The sequence below is a fragment of the Poecilia formosa genome, unplaced genomic scaffold (assembly GCF_000485575.1).
Source record: "Poecilia formosa unplaced genomic scaffold, Poecilia_formosa-5.1.2 Scaffold61, whole genome shotgun sequence".
NCBI classification, from domain to species: domain Eukaryota; kingdom Metazoa; phylum Chordata; class Actinopteri; order Cyprinodontiformes; family Poeciliidae; genus Poecilia; species Poecilia formosa.
The window spans coordinates 339,761-365,499 of NW_006800000.1; the positions used below are offsets into that span (position 1 = coordinate 339,761).

Below are 25,739 nucleotides of genomic sequence, written 5' to 3' on the forward strand. Positions count from 1 at the left end.
TGTGGATGTGAGTGGGTGTAAAAGGATGAAAGCACCTTTGCAGCTACAACGGCTACAGGAATAAATGCAGAGCCACATTTTTTCCAGTGTTTTAACAGATCAGTTACTTCCGACATGTCAGTGTTAGTTTTGCCATCAAAATGCATCTAGTTTTAACTTATTTTAATTTTTTACATGTGCCACCTCTTTTCTCATTCATGCCACTGCTGTAGTCCCCCTAAGATTTCTAGAATTGCTCCTGGTGTTAAAATAAATAGGCGGGAATGGAGACAAACGAGCGCTTCGTTCTCAAGAATTTCCTTTCTTGATACGTAAAATGGTCAGTGAAAAGGTTCAGCATCATTATTTCAGACAGCCAGATTAATTTATTTAACTTACCAAATAGGATGCAAACCATACAGACAGCTGGTGAAGACCACATTTCGTCCTCAGAAGAAGGCGGGCAATAACTCCAACTGAATACAAGTTTTTAAAAATTATTTTCGCGCTATCCTGTTACCACAGAGAAAACATCTGTCTGAGGCAGAACCGGATGAAGAAGAGGTTTCATACTGGATGAGACCGTAAATGTTTTCACAGTAACATACATTAAGCCCCTCTCAGCGCTTGATGCCCATTTAGTAGATGGTCCCTCTGTGGTCTGTGAAGAAACGGGCTCCTCACCTCCACCTGCAACTCTGCACCCGATCCGACTGGGGCGTAATTAAAGAGACCTGGAACGGGGAAATGGAGGTGAGAAACGAGGGCTGTGAAACGCAGGAGGGATTTTGACAACAAGCACATCAATCGATGCTGCATTATTAACAGAGCGTGCGGATTAAATCTTCCGTCTGAAACCCGACTCCAGCCAGAGGAGTCAGAAGACACCAGACTGACTGCTGGAGGAGTTACCTGACAGCTGCTGCCGACGCTTTGATCAGCGGCCTGTAACTCCTATTTACAAGCTGACCGGGAAGATGTTAACTGGCAGAGAAAGTGATGGAAAAAATATGTAGATCAGCAATTATACGGCTTTAGTATTTAACAAAATACTAATACTATTTGTTCTTATTTAAGCACCTGAGGTATAAATGACGTTTGCACAGCTACGTGTACTTCTTGAACTTTTCCAGTTTTAGACAAATCACAAGAGCAAACCTCAGAGTATAATATTGGTATTTCATGTGATGATGGAGCAACACAAAGAAACACGGTTTCCATGGTTTTCAAAATCAAAGCAAAAAGAAATGCTAAGAATCTGATAAGTGATAAATTCAACGTTTGTAGTTGGTGCCCAATTAAGTGTCTAGAACCATTGTTCACTTAATTTCCATCCACGAGTGTTTGGGGGCATTTCTCCAAGTTTGTACATTGAAAGGTTGTAATTTTTTGTCCATTCTTGACTGCAATGAAATCATTTTAATTGTAAATTGTTTGACTTTATGTATAACTGCTCCAAATTAGGGATATACAATTAAACATGTAAGACACAAAGACAACCTTGAGCTGGATATCAAATCTACAAACATTCTAGACTTTGTATTAAGGCGTAATTTATATATTAACCGTTTGTATTGGAGTAACAAATGTAAGGTTGTGAGCGGCATACAATGTCAAGTTAATCTAAAAGAATAATTCTTATCCTGACTAATAATCCGTCTTACTTGTCTGAAGAGCAAAGTGTAAAAGTTTATTTTAAATATTCAATTAATTTGTACAATTAAAAACCAGAGGCTATTATTTTAGTAGTCACAGGGAGAAAAAAAAAAAAAATTCATTCCGAGGTCAACTCATATAAGTAGTTTTAAATTAGGCCGAGTATGTTGGGCTCATCACCTGAATGTGCGAGTAAACATAATGCAGATATCATTTTAAAATGGTGAGCAGGAATAAAAACCAAAGAAACGAGTCTTTTTTTCATTTTAAAACTTTGTTTCAGAAATTCAATGCAACTGTATATACACTTTACAATAGCATACAGCCTGACAGATAACAAAGATGTCTGAAAACATTAAATACATCGTCAGCACAAACAGCAATTGTTGCAAGTAAAATGGCTTAACGGATATTGGTAAAAAATAAAATAAAATCATTAACAGGAGCACTCTTTTGCAGAAAAATGTCACGATTTCGATTTGTTTCATGACTTTCCCCACAAAGCAAGCTGCATTGTCTACATGCTAAGTTTAACCGTTCTTTGACAGTCCTAAACTAAAACACAGATATCCGTAAGAAAAGAAAACAAAAACCCAAAAAACAAAACAAAACACCCCATCTGATGTAAAGTTAAATCTTCATTAATACATTTAAAGTAGATATGTCATGCCTTTTTAAAAAAAGAATCAAAAATACAAAAGATTTTCCTTATTTTAAGGATTTTTTTTTTCATACAAGAAGCTGCATGTATTGTACAACACTCAGTGTACAATAAACTGGTAATGCACATAAAAATGAGCTGAATGAAAAGTCTCCAATGCCTCCCTCTCTGATCCTTCAGAAAGGCAGCAACACAAAAATAGCACACCGTCAAACTGAGGAAACAAGCGAGCTGGGGGAACATCACACACAGGAAGTGAGGCTTGCATAAAGATGGCAGTCAGGATTGGTGAAATTGAGAAATGTCTCCATTCCAAGTGCATTTGAATAATTTCCTTACTTTTATTTTATTTTTTTTAGTTCTTAAACATGTATGTGCTGCCAGTTTCTTTTTTTTTTTCTTTTTTCAGTGACGAAGCCAAAGCACAACACAGAATATTTGGAAATATGTTTTTAAGCCTTCACCCCATGTGTAGTTTACATTCATAGTCAGAACATATTTACTCAAAACATTCTGATTAAACATCACCGTCGTCTCCTCACCGTCTCCCCCCCATTAAAAAAAAAGTAAAATCAGGCAACCATCTAAGCAGATGGGAAACAACTTCTGCGCTGAAAGATTTTAAGGTTTTGATTGGGAAATTTTACACATGGAGACAAAGTCAAACAACGCAAACAGCACCCACTGTCTCTGTGTTTCAATGTCTGCAGACCGAGAAGGTTTGATTGTCTCTCTTTTTGCTATTAACTTTTTTTTTTTTTGTTTTTGGACAATTGCACAATTATTGCCCAAAGAAGAAACTTGGGAGAACAGAGATTGCATGGCACTGTACAGGCAACTAAAAACACTCACATTTCACTTAACGCAAAATGCACAATAATTTCATCTGAACACAAACGAAACAAGAAAAAAAAAAAAAGAAAAAAAAAAAATCCAACGTTGAGCGCAAACTTTTCAGCAGTCGACTGTGACCGTTTGGTTTTCTGTCGTCACCAACGTGTTAGTTTGGCCTAAACGTTCAGGCTGAAATGAGCTAAAAGAGGAAATAAAGCATTCTTATGTTGCCACTCTTGAACAACATTTTAAATTTACTGGAAAAAAAATGTTTAGGTGGGGCTTGGGGGGGGATTCAAATAAACCGGGTGCCGCCAATCTGAGATCTAGCAAACGCGTCAGCCGTGAGCAGACGTTAACACTGGCAAAGATGTGCTACATTTATCATGATGCTACCGATAGAGCCTTTAAATGACACAGTACAACTTAAAGAAAAGAGTACGGATTTTTAGCCAGAACACTTGATTAAGAGGAAAAGACAATACTGATTACAGTTAGATGACAAAGTAAAAGTTACTACTGATAAAGCATGTAGAGACCGTCTGAAAATGAATGCCCGCTAATTTTCACAATTTACAGCTAAGATTAGTCCCGATAATTAAGGAGCAACATGCCTACGGTAAGGCGATCACAACAATTCATCATGACTTCGAATGAGAGCGAAGCTTTAACTTCCCAGACTAATTTAAAGTTTAAGTCATAAGTGAACTGTTATGAATATGCACCCATGATGTTTTTTTTTTGTTTGTTTGTTTTGTTTTTTTAAAAAGGCTTCCACTAAAACTCACAGGACCTCTTCTAAAAATGCATCTTACAAAATAAGCAAAACATCTCGGAAATACTATCTTAAGAAAAAGAAAACAATGAAAGACCAAGATTTACCGGGAAAAAAACAAAAACCTACAATATAAACTCGACAGAGCTACAGAGGAATGCATATTTGTTTTTAAAAGCTACAGATTGGAAATTTGCCCGCTCATCAGATCAGTGAGTGTGAATATACATGGATTGATTCACCGACCCATCATTCCTGCTGAACAACAACAAGGGAGAATTGAAAAAAAGATCTGCAGAGTGTCATTTTGTCAGAGTCAACAGGGTGAGCACCAGGAAGGGCTGATGTGGCGTTCAGGGACTCAGGGAAGAGTTCCTCTTTACCTGTTCATATCCACTAAACCAGCACCAAGACTTCAGAGTTTAGAGTGGAGCTCATTTCTGGCTCCACAGCTGGAGAGTCGCATAAAAAGAGGAGTCTACATGGGTATGTTTATAACGTGTGCAATTTCCCTCTATGGATTTTCTGTTAGAAAATTACACCTAGGTAAAAAAAAAAAAAAAAAGTCTTTTCCCCCCCCCAAACAAACAAAAGGCTAATTTTTTTAAAGTAATGGCAATGCTGTATTTTGTATTCCAAAGAGAGGCTTTTTTACACGCATGTTGATTTCAGTCTTATCCTGCTGCTTCGTTGTGACGCACCGCAAGCTGGTTTCAATCAGGAGGCAAAAGGTCGTGAAGTCGGAACCTCTCCCGAACATGTGGTCGCACATCTTCGTTCTGACACGTTCAGGAAGGACGGAAACAGGTTAAAAAATAAAAAAAAAAAGAGACAAAATTAGAATATATTTAGTCTTATTAACAAATTTTAACATGGAAGGCATTCAACTACGTTGCCTACCCAACCTGGTGAACGCGACCCTGGAGTACAGCAATGTTAGTTTAAGAAACAAATGCTATTTACGACTTGGTTAATAAAATAAATAATTTTATCTGCAAATTTCAGAAAGATCAATATGAAGAACATTTAATAAAAATGTATGGGAAGACTGCTGACCAGGAATTTTAATGGAAAGTTGAGTCGGTGGATAAAGTGTGGTAGAAAACAGACCACATGCAAAGGGCTTTGGTCTGACGCTTCTAGGGGATTGTGAAGCAAAGCATATGTAAAGGTTTGGGGGACATTTAGAAGGCGCCGAGTGCAGCTGGAGTCAGAGCTCATTGAAGCACAGATGTGTCCAGACCATGGCCTGTAATTGTGGCATTAGTCGAATTAAACCACTCCTAAACCGGAGACGACAGAATTTTCATACGAATTTCTGCAAAATGAGCCCAAACACTGAGACCATGTAGTGTACAGACTTCTCAGTTGACCAACATTTGCTACACCAATAACCATTTTTAAGCTAATCTTAGGCATCAATTTCAAAGAAAATGAACTTTGCCCATTTATTTCATTAGCTGAAAACCATAATCATCAAATTTAATTAAACACCTCTTCGGTTGTGAAATACATCTCTAAAATGTTACTTTCTATTTGAATAACTATAAAAGTGAACAATTTATTGAGATGTTGATCCAAACAAAGTGAAGAGTAGCCCAGCTTACCATCTCAACCAGCTTCTCCAGAAACGGGACCAGCTTTAGCAGCTCGTTGTCGTTCTTATCCATGAACCAGCTCTCTATTGGAATCCCATTGGACAACTGTTCAGACAAAAGGGCAACTCGTGAGGAAGGATCCATGCAAGCTTACCTCAATTCTGGTGACCAAATATTCATTCGTTCCTTTTGTGCAGATAATAGACTGAAATGATGTAATTTATTATGTTTACTCTCAGTAAATCAGTGGCATTCATTTGAACATGGTGGAGTGTTGTGATTTTGTTAAGTGATCTTTACTGTCTGGTTGCTAAACTGTAAATGTTGTGAAACTGTTTTTTTTTTTTTTGTTTTGTTTTTGACATTACACAAAAAATATTTTCATCCTGGCAAATATTTTTTTTGACATTACACAAAAAATATTTTCATCCTGGCAAATATTTAGGCTTTTTTCAGTTAGTGGCTCAGAGGGCAACAACTTTACTGATCTGCTGTGAATCATTATTTTTGCCTCAAAAGTGATGAGACATTTGCGAAACATTTGCATGGCAAACACAGAAAAAGAAGAAGAAAAAAAAAAATCAAATTTAAAGATGAAAATTCAACTTTATTATGAATCCCTACAAGAAAGTCAACATAAAATTAAGGAAAAAAAATCTGAGAATTGGTCATTTTTTTCTGTTCACAAATACGTACCAGGCTGAGTCAGACTTTCTGCTGCATTTTTATTTTTTTACCTGATAAGCAAAGGCTTGCGGTGAATTGTCAATGATGATGGTCTTTGACAGATCTCTGCCTAAGATGTTGAGGTCCTTGATATAGTTTCCCTGGACACAGACACAATGCTCACGAAATAACCGGTGTCTACAGTTACAATAGGGAGGGAGAGGAGAACAGAAAGGAGCAGAGGAGTAAGGAAAAACAATCAGTGACAGCGTCAGCAAAAATCAATAATTTATGAAAACCACAACAATGACACCTAACAGCAGCGCATGCCAACTCAGGTACTTTACACTAATGCTTCGCGAGTCCAACTTTGTTTTATAGCAGTCGACACGAAAATGTAAGGATACTGTACAACAACCAGTTAATAAAAAAAAATTTAAAAAACTCATCGTACCTCACAAGCTGCTTTTTAGGATCCAAAATGTTGAGTAGTTTGTCTGCATACACCTTTTTAGAAGCCGTGAAAAGGATTATCTAGAAAAGATAAGATCATGCTGGTTTCAATGTTCAAAACACAGAAATGACTAAAAGGAGCATCTAAGTGAAATTTACCTCATATATTTGAGACATGCGCTCCAGAAACTCTCTGAAAAACGGCCTGAGGCGCACATACACCTGCACAGGACAGATCACGCTTTAGAGATGACTTTGCCACCCTCTAGTGGCAACATGTGGGAATGGAAAAAACACTAACCTGGTAAATGACATCTTGAAAGAGAACAGGGAAGGTAAGTGCTGCATCCTCTAGTTCATTTAAGCTGCAGTGAACTAACGTTTCATCCTATTCAGAAACAAAAAAAAAAAAAAAAGTAAATTTTTTTGTCATCTAGCAAAAGCTCCAGGTTTAAGACCAAAATATGTTTTGGACATTTTTAACGGACCAAGTCGAGGACCAGAGAGAACTCAGGCGTGCTGCGTGTCTTCAGTGGCAAGGCTGGTTTACGGGTCAGCTGCTCTTCTGTCAGCGGAGGAACGTGCTTGATGAAGAAATACCTACAGAACAAAAACAAATAATCAGTCAAATCACAAAACACTGGGAACACTCCTACCAGAAATATGACATTTTCTTGATTGTTTAGTTAACATACAAGAAGCAGCATGCTACAAATAATCCGTTGTCAACTTTTCCCTATTTGCTCCCAGTAGTTTGTATTTCTGCTAGAATGATAGCATTGGACATAGATTATTTTCTTTTTACTCCACTCACTAATTTGTGTTACTTACGGATCAAACACTTCCCAGTCTTCCTCGTAGGACGCCTCTGGTGGCACGGTAGCAGGAGGAACATCCACATACGTCACATTCATATGAGAACCTGGAGCTTGAAGCACAACAGGAACACATAAAAAAACAACAAAAAAAAAAAAAAAAGAAAAAAAGTTAAGCAGCTTCATTTTCTGCTTAGTCGTCTGTGACGTGGTACCCGTCAGAGGCGGGAGGTCAACGTCGGCATCGAGCTCTTCTTCCTCTGCCGTAGGAGTCGCCTCAAGGATGTGTGGAGGCCGTAGAGGCGGCAGGTGCGATACGCTGGAGTAGAAGTTGTTACCGGGGCACAGGTCCTGAGTGGACGTGGCTGTGCTGGTGGGCGTCTCCACCACCTGCTCCATGTCCAGCTGCTTCACTATCTCCTCAGCCTCCAGGGCCTGGTCAGGGGAGTCTGAGCCCGAGGATGCTGGGAAAAACAAACATGCTTATTGGTAACAGATCAGACACAAAACTAGAACTCCACTATGACAATTTACTATAAAAAAGGAAAAATGTAACTTTTTTTTTTTTTTAAAGAAGATAATGCTGCCGCAACACCACGTATAAAAACGTAGAATAACACGACTTTAAAAATGACACCAAGGTTTTAAGCAAAAATAAATTACATTTTTCTTTAAAGAAAACAAACAAATAGATTTTACTGATATTAGAAATTACTTTTAGCTGGTGAGAAGAAGTTAAAAACCGGGCTGAAGATCGTCCCAAGCAGAGTGGTCCTGGGAGGACTGGAGGTCATCTCAGCCGCAGTCGTTTCCTCCAGGCTGCCGTTGGGCTTCTCCTTATTCCTGTCATGATTGGTCGCTTCTGCAGGGAAGAAACACAAGGCTCAAGAGATGTTAAAAAAGAAGAATTCAGCTGATATATTTGATCTCTTTGGTTAATCATCGGTGACTTACGGCCATTGATGGTGCCTTTCTTGCTTACTCTGCTTGCACTCCTCCGGGGGGAGTTGGCGTTTGTGGGAGTGGAGGTTATGAGGTTGTTGTCCACGTCGCAGTGGAGGCGCGTCTTCTTTGCTGGGCTTTCCTGTTGCAACTGACAAAAAGAAACAGCTGTAAAGACTAGAAAAAGACAAATTAAAAATTGAAGCACATCCACACTTAAGCAATTCACCGACTGCAGGTTTTTGACACAGACTTCAAATTTGAGCCACATAAAAGAAAAACCACCTGTAATGGCACCTTTCCTGCCACCGCTCTGCAAGTTTCAGAATGACTGAGTAACCTTTAAATCGCCGTGTAGAATCTAAAAAGTCCGTTCTTTAACGACGACACCCAAAGCAGACTATGCTTCAAACTTCAAAAGGGCACTGGTCTAGATTAACCGCAATTCTTGACAAAAATGTTTTATTATTTTCAGATTTAAATCACTGTTATATGCTTTGTGTTAACACCAGGAAAGAAAATGTACTGAGGAAATAATTATTTAAAACTAGGGGGAAAAAAAATTAATAATAAGAAAATAAAAAAATCTGAGACCTTCTATAGAAAAGCCTTTTAGCTGAGTTGACTTTTCCATTCGCAACAAGCTCCTGTCCCTGCACGCCAACATTGTGAGCTAAAAGCTAAAATTAGACCAGAACCCGAGTTCTCGGACAAGCTGCTGCATTCCAGCAGACATTTCTTAGGAAACACGACACTCCATAGCCAGAAACGCTGCGTTTGAGGTGGGGACGACGCAGTCAATCCAACTTTAACCGGGTGCTTCCTGGCAGTTTTCAAAACTGTTGAGGTAAACACCAAGCAGGAGCACCACCTCTACGCCAATGGCCGTGCCTTAGTGACGGGTGCGGTGGTAGGAGAGGTACCTTGACAGCATTTCCTCGGATGAACTTCTTGATGGTGGATAGTATTCCCCTTCCTCCGCTGGCGGGAGGGTCTTCTTCTACCTCTGAATGTCTCCTCTTGGTTCGGGACGTGCGGCTGGTCAGAGCGGGCTTTTGGTGCTGAGACGCCTTACGCATTCTCAGCCTCATTGTTTTAGCAGTCACATGTAAAGCTGTTGCAAGGAGAACAGAAGACGTTTAGGAACGAGCAAATACAGAGTGAAAACATGCCGAACGTACAGGAAAATTGCAAACATATTTTTTCTTTTCCTTTTTTTGAAATAACTGTAGGTCTCAAAGATGCGCCTGTGCGCAACTGAGCAATATTGGTTCCGTTTCTGCCGACATCTGGATGCATTCAAGATCCCATTTCACTTACATCAGAGAATCGCAGCTGGCTTTACTTCCATTGTGCAGTCAGGAAAAGGAGCATTTCTCCAGATCATATAATAAACAAGTTTTATAAACACTACCTAGGAACGATGACATGGGGTGCAAGATCAAAGCTCCAGTCACAGCAACAAAATAAAGATTAATGTGACCACAAGCCATCGACTAAACGTTAAGATTCATGGGGCGACATAAACCAAGACGTCTGTGGAGATTTCACAGTCATTCTTTGAGACTGAGCAGCTCAGCGTTATGTACTGGAGAGCAACACATTAACCATTAATCACACGAAGCCCTCTTTCCTTATGTAACAAAACGAAATGTGTCCAGACATATCCGCAACCAGTCAGGAACCACTCCAGATGCAACAGAGCCTTCTCGGTACGAGCTGAACACGCTGCGCACTGTAAATGTCCTTCGCCACATCTGGTTTACATTTGCACAACAGCGTAACCGTGAGTAGGGAATAAGAGATGTTCAATTCGACGCACAGAAAAAAAAAAAAAAGAAGAGAAAAGAAAAGGGGGGAAAAAAAAGGGACAACTTTTAGAAAGTACAGAGTAGCATTTAACTTGCAGGAAAGCAGGGGGAAGAAAGGAAGGATAAGCAAGAATGTTGCAACTGTTCAGAGAAATAAGCTCAACTGAAGGGAGTGAAACTGAAGTCGGTTTAAGTAAAGTTGTTTAGAAATTACAGACTATTATAGAACATATGCTTAAGATGCTGTGATATATCCGTGCATTAAATTCAGGGTTTCACCCAGTGTATTATAAGCCTGGCGGGCCACCAGGCTTTACTTGTGGCCCCCACCAGGCTCACCATTGCTTATTTATTCAAGTCTTTTCAAAATGTTTGCATTTCTTAAGACTACATAGTTGGTGTTCAGGTGTTAATCTTCCACTCTTTCAATAACACATAATTATCAAGTGATAATTTTCAAATTTCCTGTCAACTTTATACATTTTTTAACTCAAAAGCACGACTGGCTGCTGGATGAATGGCGGCCCTAGCGCCCAACCACCAGGATTAGCGAGTTTTCTGGGGGAAACCTTGAAATTCCAACAATTTTTACAACTATATCAATATTTTACTATGTGCTGCTAATCTAAGGATCCCATAGTTGCCACAAATCAGCAAACACAACAGATTGCTTACATGTTTCTTGTCATTTCATATCACAGCCTCAATCTCCAGCATTACAACCTGTAATAGTTTTGAATACACATTTTATCCCACATAATCTTAAATTATTTTAAAATTCAATTATCCAGCATTGTAAACAAACATTTCAGAATAATATGTTTTAAGAAAGCAGGCGTGGTTGAAATAAACCTTTTTTAAAAAAAAAACATAATTTGAGGTAAAAATTATAAAAGATCTCTGCGTTTGATCGCTGCCGTAGTTCCGTGCATAGGGATGTAGTTTTCTTGTTTTGAAATTCATTATGTCTTTATTTTATCTCACAAAAAGAACCATATTTAAATGTGTTAATTTAATTCCCTATTTTTTACCTACATATAATTCTGACAATCCAAGATGCTTTTTAAATATAAGAATGTAACCAATCTTATATTTGACCTTCAGCTGCCTGAATCGTTTGTTGTCCATTCTTAAATCAGGGCAAAATTACAGTCGTTTTTACTTACAGACACATAAACGGCTTTCAGACTTTTTAGCTGCGCAGTCGCATCTCTCAGTCAAATATGACGAATAACTCAAACTGGTGTTCATTCAAACATTTTACCCAAGTGGGTGGTTTCCCCCCCAAAGCCAATCATTTTTTTATGATAGTCCTTTAGTCTTGACGTTCGCTTCTTTAAATTATGCAGCACATCTCTAACATTTTACAACGCAGCTGCATTAAAAATTGAATGGAGAAAATCTGTGATACCTAAACACTGCATGATCTGACAGGGAAGAGGGCAACCCTGAAGCGGCAATACATAACATCCACCTTTCCAGGCAATCAGCCACGGATCATGCACACTGCTGGCTGAGAGTAAGTGAGCGGGAAATAGGAACATCCATGCAACTGTGAGGAGGCTAGCATTAGTTAGCTTTGGTCAAAGCGAAGAAACAAGTGAGGCCCTTCCACAAACCTGTCCGGACGACAGAAATAAATATCGAGACTAAAAGGAGAAGCTTGGCTCAGAATCGAAAGTAACTCAGTCAATGACATTTAGCCAAAGCCTACGTAATTATTCAAAACCACTGTCTGACAAATGGTTACGAAAGTTGCAGCAAATAAATCCCATTAAAAAAAAAAGAAAAAAAAAAAAAAGAAGAAAGAAATAAAAGCTCTCCTGTGTTACGGGTGTGTACAAGTTGCTTTCTTTAGCTGCTGAGTTTAGGTACAAGTAGCCGTGCTAAAAAGTAACTGTTGTTGTCACGGACAGTCTAAGTTAAACTGGACCTGAAGAGCATTAGCATTTGAACATGCCAAAACCTAAACAGACCATCTTACCATCGCCAAGCCAGTGCGGCATCATAACCTGAATGACATGAAGTCAAAAAATAATAAGGCTTATAAATTAAATCAACATCGTTTAGGTTGCCGATGTGCTTCTAGCAGTGAATATTTGACATCGTTAATCAAAGCGGACAGCACAATAACGCCGCTAAATCTGATCTAGTCTCTTTTCAGTGGAACCATTTGGAGGGTAATTCACCTTATCAAATATATAGATTTATTTAAACTTATTTTTGATATGGTACAGTACTTTAAAAATGCTGTTGTAGACCGCCATCGTAAAGCGCTGCTCTGGAATGCCAACCTGAACGTTAGCTTCACTAGCTGGCTAAATACACAGCCAGGCAACAGTTTGTTAAAAAAATATTTTTTTAAACTAATAACAACGACATTTGCTGTATGTCTGGATATATAGGAAATACGCATTTACTGAAGGACTTCGTATCAAATTGAATAAAGCCTGAATTTGAATAAAATGTGAGGAAATGGTCATGTCGACGGTAGGCCGCGAATTAGCCATTCTTAGCTTCACGCTACGAAGCCTTCCCGCAGAACTGCTTCAGGCTAACAGATGTGCACAGGCATGGAGAGGAGCATAAATCTTCCCTCAGTAGCTTCGATTACATAAACACAAACCCAAGAGCATAAAGGATGCACGAACAGTTAAAATTGGCGACTTACTGTAGTGTGACCCGCTGTACGTGACAATAACGACTCAAGGCAGATTAAACATCACAACACAGGCACTGCTTGTTCTTTTCCCCCCACTGTTGTATTTTTGCTGTTCAAGGATCGTCTTCGAAATGACACACTGCTGTGCTACCAGGCGCCATTTCCCGCCTCTGCTCGGTCTCTCCGAGCCAGATACCCGTATGGGACACAGACACACCCCCTGACTTACCTCTAAAAAACACCAGGCAATCCGCAGCAAGCACTGCAGCTGTAGAATCACAGACTGAGAGGTTTCGATGTGCGCTTAAATATGCTGGCGATAAAACTAAACTTATCTCATCATTGTAGAATTTAAACCCAACAGCGATTTTCAACCTGGCAATATAAGAACAACATACAATACAGTTTTGCACGGAGTCGTCACCCCCTCGGCTGTGTTTTCATTGGGAGGGGGGAAATATGTGTACTGCTGCACACACAAGAAACATTGTCTCCCCCCACCCCCACAGTTTGTTCTCTTAAACAATCATTTTACTTCATATAATAAACAGCGTTGACACAATTTTCCAGACCAGAAATTCTGTAATTTTCAATTGGGCTTATGTTTTATATCCAAGTACAAATATAAAAACCAGAGATTCGCTGAAATTGACTGAAAAATGACCAGAAACAGTATTTGGTAAATAAACGTAACAATCCTACATGTAGTAAAATTACTTATCTCAAGTTTCAGCAAGTTACATTTAAATTAATTGGAATACAAAGGTTAACTTCTTCAGTAACTTGACGTTTAGCTTACACTAACTTAGGCTGAGTAAACACAAATTGGTTATCTTAGTTTTTGTTTGAATTTGGACCCAAAATCATTTAACTTTACAAACTTTTATAAACTATTTCCCAAGCCCTGAAATCTGTTTTACAACTGAAACCAAGTGTAAAACAAGGAGATGGTACATTTCAATTCCCTAACTAGTAGTTAGATCATTATTAGCAGCTAATAGACTGAAAATTAGAACATACCCAAGACATTTAATAAGATGACTACATTTTAAAATGTAGGAATGCAAATACATTTTAGTACAATTACCATGTTTAAGGGTTTTTCTTGTGTACACCCACTGCATGGCATATACAACTAATGGTATTTACTTTAGCACTGCAAATTTTAACCCTAACACTAAGCAGTTATTCGCTTTTGTTGCACAGCAATGTTCTGGTAAGTGCAGTGTATATCCAAGGTAAATAGGAAACAAGTCTGAGTCATTGGGAGTCTGATGATGCAGTAAATGCATCACAGGCAGATGTAAAAAATAGAAAAAAAGGTAATTGTTGAAGCAATGTATTTCAGACCTTACAGTTTCAATCATTAACATAAACAAATAAACCAGCTCAGTTAGCACAAATGTTTACCACACAAATCCAGAACTGTAATTTTCATACAACTGCATAATATGAAGTTGTTGTACTTCATCAAATGTTTTAATTCTGTATTTTGAACTTTAATCAAGGTTATTAAACTTGATTTAATATGTTTTTTGGGAAGTTTATTGTTCAGCTTTATTACCCGTCAATGAATGCAGAAGAAAATTATTTTTTCATGGCTAAAACTGATCAGTCTGTAAAATACTCATGCTAATTATAATGTAAGAGATGCCTTTGAAAACAAGGAAAAGTAAACACAGACTCTTGAAAATGTAAATGTCACATTTAAACTTAATGGCAAAAGCAAACAAAATTACAGTATGTAATTAGATATTTTTTGTGTTAGTTCCTGAAGTTTCCACACTTATATACAGTAACTGACCCTTTCTCAAAACAGCTTCCAAAATAAAGCATTTACAGAAAAATGATTTTATAACAAAATTTAGTATTCGTTAATTCCATCAAGCAAGGCAATGATGAATATTTCCGATAAACGATACAATATTTCAGAGGTTGTTTACATTAGAAGCCGTGTCAACTAAACCCATCTCATTAGTGATGACGAGCCATCACTCCTACTGCCAACCTGCAAGCGCAACAAGTGACGAAAGACATGAAGCATCACCTTTAATAAAATTAAATTACATTCAATGCGCCTTTCAGTGAGAAATCTTTTGTCCAGGTTGCACAAACAACTGATTTCTGGTTTTACAGATTTCCCCGAAGGTGAGGAATTATTTCCTTGGTACAAATGTTAGCAGTTCAACTACATCAAAATTCAAGAGACCTCATCGGTGGAAGCATGTGCCATGTCTGCTCCTAACACCATCCTAAGTATTGCTTAAGCAGCAAGTGTGTTGCTTAGTTTTGACGACTGAACACTTTGTTTCACATGCAGTGGCATTTAAAAACAGAATGGAGGAGCACTTCTGGGTCTCTGTCACAAAAACAAAGAGGTTTTAATAGGCGGTAAAGTCCTTGGCAACTGAATCTCCCACTCCAGTAAAAGAAAAAAAAAGTCTTCATTGTAGGCATTCCATCTTAAAGAGCCCAGATTAGTTTGTTTGATGAATATCCCAGGAAGCAGTTTTTTTTATATATATCAAGCAAAAGCAAAGAGAAAGTAGCTAAAGAAAAAAAATATTTGATTCAAAGTATTGAACTCTCCCAGACCAGTTTATGATAAACTGAAGAAGTTATCCAGGACCAAAATGCAGTGATCACAGCACATCATCCCTACTGTCATAACTTAAAAAAACAAAAAAAACATTAGCAATTATATAGCAGCTCAGGAGAATGCCATGTTTAATTTCTATTAATATTATTCAGAATTAATTTAATGTGTCAAAATAGTCCATGACACTAAAGAAGTCCACTGTAAGTGCTTAGACAAGGTGATGCTGCAACTAATTTATCAGGAGAAACCTCGACTGCAGAGGAAGGTCTTTAAGGAAGTTTTTTTTTTTTAATAAGTTATAGTTGAGTGAGTTTCTTTTCAAAGAATGTCGTTGTTTTGATGTCGTTTCCCATAATCCACAGCTCTTTCTCTGTCCTGAATGTCCCGATCGTCATCATCTGGAAAAGAAAAAGTCAAACCGACATTAGAGATTAATTACCAAGTGAAAGGAAATGTTTAATGTTGATATGCACTAGAAATCTATGGTCGATATTTCTATAGGGCAGACTTTCAACATAAAACCTGAAAAAAAAGAGCAAGAAAGGAAGGAAGAAGATATAGTAGAAAAGGCATGAAGAAGGTAGATAAAGAATAAGAAAAAAGAAAGATAAGGGAGAAGGGAGATAAGGAAGGGAGAAATTGTCCTATGAGATCAATATGTATTTTTATTTTAACTGAACTTAATTAAAAAAAAAACACACAAGATAAGACAAAATGAAGAAGGAAAGAAGGCATAAAAATGGAAGAAAAAAGGATAAAAAAAAACTATGAAATGGGGAATAAAGTCTAATATCATATTTACATTTTCCTTTCCTAATTCTTGAATCAAATTCCAAACTTTTCCAGACTGATTAGGAACTTTAAGTCCCCAATTTCCAGATGACAAATAAAATAAAAAAGACCTTTCATAAATATATATATATATATATATCTTTTTTTAACAAATGTATACATTAATCATGCACAAAATAATCTGTTATTCATAAGAACAAGAATACACATGACAAAACTATGTTCAAGTGGCATGTCAGGATGTTTTTTGTGCGCACAGATCAATTATTTAAAACACTTTTCTATAGCGAAGGAGGCAATGGAAGGAAACAGTGTTAGGAAGCAATCACAAAGAAAACAAACGGAGGCATGCACTTCAATGTTACAAGGAGAACACAGAAACATTCAGTAACACAGTGAGCTATATATATATCTACTGGTTTAGATGTAGGTCAGATGTTTGGTGGGCACAGACAGGTGGTTTAGCTAAAAAGCACAGGCACGATGGAAAATACTAGATGGCAACTGAATAACTCTCACAGAACCGCAAGTTCAAGGGTCAAAATTTCCCTGTATATAAGAATATGATTTTTTAAATTATTTTTAATGAACATTTACATTTATTTTTGATCCAACGACCAGACTCGGGGTACTGTGAGCTACTCTGGACCAGTGCAGCGGGGCTGCAGCAGAAGGTGGGGTGGAGGGAGGAAACAAGGGAGGAATGGTGGATACACACTGGACACACAGTCCACAGTTCCGGGGGCTCAGGCCTGGCTCACCTTGAACGTCTTCCTCCCCACCATCACCATCCTCTTCCTCATTGTAGGCCAGCTCGGCCTGCTTGTCGGCCTCATACTCACCAACGTTCCCGTCGTCCCCATTGTAGTCCGCCAGCTTAGAGCCGTGCTGCGGATCTACTGGGGACTCGTTCTCATCAAAGAACCGGCCTGCAGGAGGCAGAGAAGGGCCTCGTCAGGAAAGAAGGGAAGCAGCAGCAGTCGTGGTGGGAGGCAATAGGTGTGTGGGGACGGGGAGAAACCAAGTAATAACCAATGCTTGGAGGAGTGAGTGATGGTACACAGAGGATGAGGTTAATACATGGAGAAAGGTTTTAATTTTGGGAGACAGGCGTTTCTGAGGAGGAAGGCCGTAGATAGGCTGAAGCAGCACCATGAAAAAGAAAAAAAAAAAAGTGAATTTTTTTTCTTATAAAAAAAAAAAAAAAGAACTGAGCAGTAACTGAAACATCTGTGCAGTCCACTCAATCACACCAACCCAGAGACATTTTTGTTGGAAAAGAGAAACGGTCATTTTAACACTTCACCGTTTCTCTTCGTCGCTTCGGCTCATTTCTCAGGTTAGGATTGAAATTCTTAAAACTACTTATTCAATCTTCAAATCATTGAATCACTTATGCACATAAAAAATAATAATAAAATGAATCACTTCTGCAAAGCTTTTGTACATTCATGTAATTGATAATGTACAATTCTTAGATTTTTCCTACACTTGTGTTGATTAAAATGTACTATACTGAATAGTCTCAACCTACACAACATATAAGCATAAGTTTATCACGACTCTTTAGATGCAATATGCTTGAACAAGTTGCCATAATATGTCAAGCATATTTCTTAGACTTTGTTTTTCTAAATCTTTCCTGATTTTTTTTTTTTTTTTTACATTGATCCCTGGTGAATCCCGACTTTCTCCAAAGTCGGCAAATGTATGAACTATTACATCCACCAATGATCAACCAGTTTTCTGAAAGCTAGATATCATGAACCATTCCAAGTATATGGTGTATATTGCCAGAGCACAACACAATGTTACATTTCTGACAACAGAAGGTGGAGGGTTTGGACGGGGCCAACGACCAGAGGGAAGAAGAAGAGGAGGAGGAGGAGTGGGGCTGTGGCGGAGAAGTAAGGAGGCAAAACGGAAGGAGGGGCCGAGGACATTATGCCAGTTTCCATCGCTCTATCATCATCAGGTAATGATGCCGATGGAGTTCCTCACTCTACTCCTCATTCCTTAACCCCATTTGGTAATTATTCTCAGCATGGAGATGGAAAGTATGTGATCACCAGCCACATACACAGATGACCCCTTTTGGCTGCCACGGATGCAGCATGTGATGACTTCACAGCAGATCCCTGAAAGTATTGTTTCAAGGATCTGAAAGAAATTAGACTTTTATTTGTAAAAAAATAAAAAATAAAAAAACAATAATAACAATGACTTCTGTGGTAAAGTTCCAGAACTTGACTAGAGCAGCTCAAGTTTTAGGCATGTCCAAAGCTAAGTAAATAAATAATGAGGTTCAGCTTTTTCAGATTGCCTTCACACCTTTTTTTTTTTTTTTTTTTTTTTTAAGAGAAAAAGCACCTAGGTGCTACGGACTTTGGTTTCCTTTACAAGACTGAAAAGATCGCTGGCAGTGGCAGAGGCACAAGGGAGATAAAGGAGAAATCAATTTAAAAAGGAGGAGGAGGACGAGGAGGAGGAGGAGAAAGAATCAAAGGCAGCAGAGTAAAGCAGAAGCCAGGCACCTGAAAAAGATAATCTGGCAGCCGGATGTGTGTTATTTGTCTCCTCTTTTCTGTAATTCAGGGCTCTCTCAACTCCCTGATTCTACTCCAACTCATGTTTCTAAAATGACTCGGATATCCGCTGAGCAAGTGGCAAAAATCACACAAATGGCACCACGGAAAATTGGATCCTGATCTGGAGTGAGTGAGGACAAAGACAAGTCGCAAGAATCCCTAATGCCATGATTATGTGCCCTTTAAGACAGAACACATCCCAAACCACCTCCCCCGCCGCCATTTTTTAATATTCGCAAAATGAAACTCACTTTGGCGGTGGTGCAGCTGCTCTGCAGGGACTTGGTCTTTAGCGCGTTGCAGCTGGATGGGCTTGGGCACCTGGGCGTTATCGTGAGGCAGAGGAATCATCTTCAAATGTTTGCCGTCAGCTTGAAGGTAGGAGGGAAAACAAAACTAATCATAACTCCTTCACAAGTCATCACCAAGAGTTGCATTTCGAGAATTTTATTTTTTCACAAAAGCACAATTTTATATCACGTGAATTCTTTAAATACTTGTTTTTTTTTTCTTTTTTCTTTTTTTTTTTTAAAGATTCACGCGCTGCAGACTCAGACGGTACCTGGGTTTTGTCTTTGCTGTTCTCCCAGCTCGTCTGCCTTGATCCCTGCCTTGTTATCTTCTTCAAACACTATTGGCTTGTCTCCCTGCTTGATGATGACCGGGGGTGCGAGCCCCCCTGCTCGGCCCTCTAGCCGGTCCTGCTGGAGCCTGGGCTGGTCCAGCAGCATGCCTTGACCTCCGGGACCGTCGGCTGCTTCCAGGCCGGGACCAGCACCAGCTGCCGCTCCGACATCAGGCGCCTCGTTCTGCTTCTGAGTGATGGCGGGCTTCTTCAAGGCTTTAAATTAAAAAAAAAAAAAAAAAGATAAAGTGTTTATGATACAACATTTAACCCAATAAAGTGGTCTCACCCACTTTTATGTTTGTTATTCTCATAACAATTTGAACAGGGCAGTAAATTTTATGAGATAAAAAAAAAAGAAACTTTAAATGTATTGATAACTGTTTAACTTTACTGTGCAATCAATAGACTCCTAATGAGTTGGTCCAACAATATGGCACCGTCATAATATAAACAGTTAGAGTGTTTGATTTGCAAAACATTAATTTGTCTCCAATGTTCAGAATTAATGCTTACCAAACTGAACTTCATCCATTTTTCCCACCTCGCTGTCTTCAATTCCAGGCATGCCAGCATCGCTGCCGGGTTTGCCCATTTCTTCTGCAACAAAGGAATGAGATGAAATAAAAGAAAATTAAAAATAAAAACGTATTTAATTATTTTTAACCAATCAGTATATGCAACAGGTGCACAGCAATCTAAGTACCTGGAAAAGATTTTAGATTTTTGCCTGTAACAAGACTATAGATGATTAGATGTATAATGGGATGCTTAACTTACCTTTTATCTCTGAGTGCCTGTCATGTTGGTGAGTGGCCACAGTGTGGCGCTCTCCAGTCGCATCCACACCTCCTGCTTCCCCTGCATGCTTTCCTGCCCCCACATTGCCCTGGCCACCGACCACAGACTAGATTACAGAGAGATAAACAAGAGACAGGAACAAGTGTAAGCCTGAGGGAAACACGGAAGGGCACCAAATGGAAAGTTTGAGCTGAGTAGAAATACGAGGAAACTAAGTATTCAAATTATTTGGAAATGTTCTAGCAATAAAAAACAAAAAAAAAAAAAAAAACAAGAGCAATAAATAAATACTACGTTGCTGAGTAAATTAAGAATGCTACATGGAGTCAGGACCTTCCTATATAAACTTTTAAGGTTTCAATTCTTTTACATATTCCAGTTTTCAGGGTTCTACAAACTTAATGCTCATTTAAAAACATTAAACACAAGGTTCACCATTAAATACAGAGGTTCAGGTTTTATATATGGGACTGGCATGAACAGAGACTGAGAGGAAGGCAGGAAATAATGGGCATAAATTAGTAAGAAAATAAAGTAAAGACGCAATGAAAGTGAGAAAGGAAGGGAACAAGAAAGGAGGTATGGCATTTAAAGAAAAGAAGAGCAAGGCAGGAAAAGGAAAGTACAAAAGCAAGATAGGAAAGAAAGACAATAATGGAAAGGAGGTAGGACACGAGAAAAGTAAGAATGAGGGAAAGAACTAAAAAAGGAAAAACAAGGAAGGACTCAAGAGTGGAAGAGAATACAGAACACGAGAAAAAAAGAAAGAAAGCAAAAAAGAAAAGAAGGAAAGACAAAAACGGGGAAGAAAGGAAGGATACGCCCCAAAAATGGAAAATACTTAATTCAAATTCCAGACTTTTTACGACAACATAGAAAAGCAGGATTACCAGAATAGCTGAAATGTTGTTAATCAAGGTTTACTAAAACTAACCAGTCTCAGCCTTGACACTTCTTTCTCCAGGGCTTTTTTTGCTTCTTCATACTCGCCCTTGAGCTGTGCAATCTGACGCCCACACTGCAAACTGGAAAACACACACACACACGTTTGTTTTGCTATCTTTGTAGGGACTTTCCATTGACTCCCATTCATTTCTACAGCCTAAACCTTACCTTTACCCTTTTCCTAACCCTAACCCTAACTCTGACCCAAAAACAGGGTTTCCCCTCGTGGGGACCAGGCTCAGGTCCCCACGAGGAGCGACTGGTCCCCACAACGTAGCATATGTCAGGAAAATCGTCCCCACAAGGTATTACAAACGCACGCACGCACGCACGCACGCACGCACGCAAGCACGCACGCACACACACACACATTATATCCACGTCATTCTGGATAATTTCAGCATGCTATGAAACTGATTTCATACAAAAACAAAACAAGGCCAGGTTAACATTGTCTAGGTGAATTATCCAAATAAAAACGAGGGGAAAAAGGAGAAGCTCATATTTATATTGCTACACTGAAAGCAAACAATGTGACTGGGATTGCAAATACAATTTTCATGGAATTAAATTTGTTTCACACAGTACAGAGGTTTTCACTGCTATATTAGCTAAACTGTTACTAATTTAGCCCATTACATACCAACCTTTGACACGAGGAGCCATTACATCTAAGTATTATGATACTAAAGCTGTTCGGCATGCTTTTGAAGCATAATATGATTAAAAACTTCTTTTTTTCAAAAAGAGGCAAGCTGTTTCCTGCAATTTATTTAAGTTGCATTAAAAAAAGACACAAAAACAGGTAGTCACCGAAGCAGATAATATGAAGTGAATCAAATACCTCTCATACTCCAGCTTTCTCTCCAGACTAGTGCTATTTTTCTTCACTTCTCTCAGCTGCTCTTCTTGCTTCATGAACTCTTGCTTCAGCTCCGTCAGCTGCTCTGTTTGCAGCGACACCACCATGCAAACACAATCAAGTTGGAAAGGGGTAAATTTCTAATTAGACCTGCAACAAACATCAGCGTCAGCTCGACAGCGCCCTCTGCTGGTCTGGTCTTACCTCTAAGTCTCTGTACCTCGGCCATTTGGGACGTGACGTCGGTTTGCAACTTCACCTGTGGCAAAAGGAAAAGAAATAAAAAAAAAGTATATCCAGGAATTAGGGAAGGTGTTACATTTTGACAGCAAGAACTTGTCCAAATAAAAAGCTTGTCCAAATAAAAAGCTTATGAGGCAGAAACCCTCAGGACTCAACAGGTTAAACAGGTGAAAGCAAGACGAGCAGGTTTGTCTTGAATGTCTTGTACTGAACATGAGCCGCACTTGGTTCTTTGAGAGGAAATACATTATTCCAAAAACCTGGAGACTAACTGTTTAGTCTTATTTAATGACTTACCAGATTTACAAGCATAAACTAGACATTAAATTACTTTTAAGAGGCACGTAATAAAGAACTTAATTAGAAAAAGGGAACCAGCTGAACAATAACTTTCAATAAATACGTCACTTGATTACTGTAACTGCAGGCCTCTCGCTTTATCAACTTCTGTGAAAACAAAGGTGGGATGTTTACATAGGAAAAAGTGGAACGTTAGTCAATGCAAACTTCCAGCTTAATTACAGAAACACTGCTGTGACCTGGAGCTCCGTCTCCTCTCCATGTAATGAGATTATTTGAAGCGCATCTCCTTTAACGTAAATTTCTTACAGTACCAATTGGGTTTCTAGACGAGTTTTTAAACTGTAGGGGAAAATATGTAGTTTGGTTTAAAACAGCGTACGGGATAGAAAAATGATCAGAAAACAAAATAGATCTCTTAAATTTGTGTATAGTTTCCATTTGTTAGAAATTATACTTCTCTGGTGACCAGGGCTGTGCGCATAGCAGCCTCATTAAAGGAGCTGGGAAGATCTGCTATTTGCAGTAGCCAAGGACAACTTAAACGCAAATATTGACTTTAGTCTAGTCTGAAAGGTGTTTCCGCCTAAACCATCTGGTTCTTGTGTCTTCAGATGCTCACATTTAGTTAGCAGCAAAAACGACCAGCTCTAACTTTCCATACAGACTGTAAAGTGGCACAGAATATTACAGTCAGATAAATAGTGGTTTGACAACATCCTCAAACCACACAATGAACATACTGTACATGATCTGAGCAACTCTGTGGCTTTCTGATAGAAATCAGCAAAGTATCCCGGTTTACCGGTTGAAGACAACTTTCACCTCCATCTGTGAAATTAAAGTGTCCAACTTGCGAACCATGGATGATGTGTGGTTGACTAACAAAAGAGCAACAATTCATATTTTCCTGAACACTTTGTGGATGGCATTATGCCAACACAGTCAGGAAGCAAAAACTAATATGGAGTGATATAATTCACTTATGGCTTCCACAATCCTTTCCACACAGAGAGAGACTCCATGAGATACTTTCATAAATGCTGGGCTTGAGGACGCCAAGCATTTAAGCGTGCAACGTGGTGATTATATAGGAAAAACATCGGGTGAAGCAGATCTCGGGAGACGGCGGTTAAGGCGGTGCAACAGTGAGACTGAATGAGATCCTGATCAAGGGCAAGTTTGTACAGACTTTTTTCTGAGCAACATCACGGAGATATTATGAAGCTGCAAATTGGTGTTGCTGCTGCGTGCGGCAGAATCCGAACGTCAGCCGAAAGGAGTTACAGGAGAAGCGTGAAGTCAGCCATAGAGAACAGGACAGGCTGAACGTGTGTGATTCCCCTCTCGGCTCTGAAGGTTATCCTTTCACGATGTTTCCTCTACTCTCACCTCCAAGTGTCGACACAGCATCTCTGTGATCCAGGAGGTCAAAGAGATACTGCTGTGCATGTGTACCTGTTTCTGTAAATTATGTTCTACAAGTATATAATCACAGGTCATGACCTAAGATTTACTTTCAGAATATAATTAGGATTCTGTGAAGCTTTTAGAAGCATTTAATAAAAAAAAAAAAAAAAACACAATGACAGCCTTTTGTTCTGAGTAATACACAACATTTCCATAAACCAACACTATTTTACTGTGGTCTCGTTCCCTGGCTTTTCCTGAAATAGATTTACCACTGCGATTACCTCTGGCATAAATATTTATTCATCCTTTTACTATTAATCAAACTGCATCTTCACTCTCTCTGTGGACAGTTCTTTAGTGAGATCTCTGGTACACGTGTCACGACAGTCAGAGTGGATCAAACAAAGCCACAATCCAAGTTTACCTTCTCATCTGAACACTTCTTGATGGCCCCCTCTCTGGCCTGGAGCTTGCCCTCCAGCATGCTGTAGTCTCCATCCTTCTGGTCGATCTGTTTCTTGTGCGTGTCCACCTGCACGATCAGCTCCGAGTTGCGCTTCTCCAGGCGGCTCCGCGCCGCGTCCGAGCGCTTCACCTGCGTCTGTATCTCCGCCAGTTCGTCCAGCAGATGTCCGTGCTTGTTGGACACCGTCCAGTAGTTGAAAGCCAGCACGCCGATGATGACCATCAGGAAGACGAGGATGAAGGACGGCATGCGGCCTCCTCGTCGGTTTGCACCAAACCCAATCATTTCAAACACATGCACTCTAAAAGCCTAACGTCACTACAGGTCGCTACCGCAGCTCGGAGTGTGTTATCCCGATGTAAAACACATCTGTGTACGTGACATGCCGTCGGAAACAAACGCTACAAACCCATATACACACACACGCGCACACACACAGTCACAAACGATGAAGGCTTTTCACATTTCTACGCGTATTTACTCTCCGTCCCCTTCCGCACACTCGGCATCTTCTCTGTGAACTACGCCCGCGGGGACGTGGCCTGTGAAACACCAGATGGGACTCTACGTGGACTGCAACGAGGCGCCGTGGCAGGGGGCTGCGAGAACACCATACACCACACTGCTCCTGCTAACTGTCTCCTTTAGCCAGGGCCACCGTCATTGTTTTTTCTGGTAAATCACGGCACGTACTGAGCGTTTTGGAGCCCCTCGGATTGTAAACTCGCAGTTTTGTACGAAAGGTCCCACGGAGATCCTGGTTTCTGACCCGACGTCGGCGTTAGCTCATATCAAAGTAAAGCTAATATCTTGACACTAGCTAGCGCTGCAGCCACATAGATGCCAGAGAAGCACCAGCTACTGTCGGAGAAAATACTCTTTTCTTTCTTAAACCTTAAACAAAACCATCGCATAGCAACTAAACGCATTTAACAATACAACTCGGGCGAAACCTTTCAATCTATCTCACTATTCTTTGCCTACCAAACATCCTATGTTAGGATTAAAGTTAGCTGGAGGCATTTCGCACAATTTCCGGTTAATTTCACAATAAGAGTCCTTAATTATAAATTAACCACAAAGAGGTTTCCCCCATACAAGGGGCATGATCAAAAGTATTCCAAAATATATTACTGATTTTCTTCCTTTTTCTTTTTCTTGTTTTTACTATTATCTTCTTGTTTGTATGCCCAAAGAAAACAAACCGGCTCATAATATAAAAGTTTAGGTTGTGGGTCAGGGTTTTGGGAACG

General features: G+C 39.3%; 2 protein-coding genes across 6 annotated transcripts; both read right to left on the minus strand.

The window, feature by feature from the left end:
• Positions 1-1,899: 1,899 nt before the first annotated feature.
• ctdspl2b (CTD (carboxy-terminal domain, RNA polymerase II, polypeptide A) small phosphatase like 2b) lies at positions 1,900-13,231 on the minus strand. 2 transcript variants are annotated; one of them, XM_007554025.2, is made up of 13 exons: positions 13,082-13,231; positions 9,303-9,493; positions 8,392-8,530; positions 8,153-8,299; positions 7,653-7,901; positions 7,454-7,550; positions 7,111-7,222; positions 6,924-7,010; positions 6,782-6,844; positions 6,624-6,703; positions 6,241-6,367; positions 5,513-5,608; positions 1,900-4,684 (listed from the first exon to the last, which is right to left on the minus strand). In XM_007554025.2, exons 2-13 carry the CDS (start codon positions 9,468-9,470, stop codon positions 4,619-4,621), a joined length of 1,431 nt encoding a protein of 476 aa, XP_007554087.1. In that variant the 5' UTR covers positions 9,471-9,493; positions 13,082-13,231; the 3' UTR covers positions 1,900-4,618. The 2 variants fall into 2 exon arrangements, with proteins under 2 accessions (XP_007554087.1, XP_007554086.1); XM_007554024.2 differs by lacking the exon at positions 13,082-13,231 and adding an exon at positions 12,862-13,057.
• A 947-nt stretch (positions 13,232-14,178) lies between these two features.
• Positions 14,179-25,524, minus strand: golm2 (golgi membrane protein 2). Of its 4 annotated transcripts, none has more exons than XM_007554027.2 (10): positions 24,445-25,524; positions 22,269-22,323; positions 22,047-22,149; positions 21,192-21,282; positions 20,237-20,363; positions 19,973-20,053; positions 19,394-19,672; positions 19,083-19,202; positions 17,005-17,172; positions 14,179-15,849 (listed from the first exon to the last, which is right to left on the minus strand). In XM_007554027.2, the coding sequence occupies exons 1-10, from the start codon at positions 24,769-24,771 to the stop codon at positions 15,770-15,772; spliced, it is 1,431 nt and encodes a 476-aa protein (XP_007554089.1). In that variant the 5' UTR covers positions 24,772-25,524; the 3' UTR covers positions 14,179-15,769. The 4 variants fall into 4 exon arrangements, with proteins under 4 accessions (XP_007554089.1, XP_007554088.1, XP_007554091.1 ...); XM_007554026.2 differs by having other exon boundaries at positions 19,973-20,056; positions 24,445-25,523; XM_007554029.2 differs by lacking the exon at positions 17,005-17,172.
• Between the last annotated feature and the right edge of the window lie 215 nt (positions 25,525-25,739).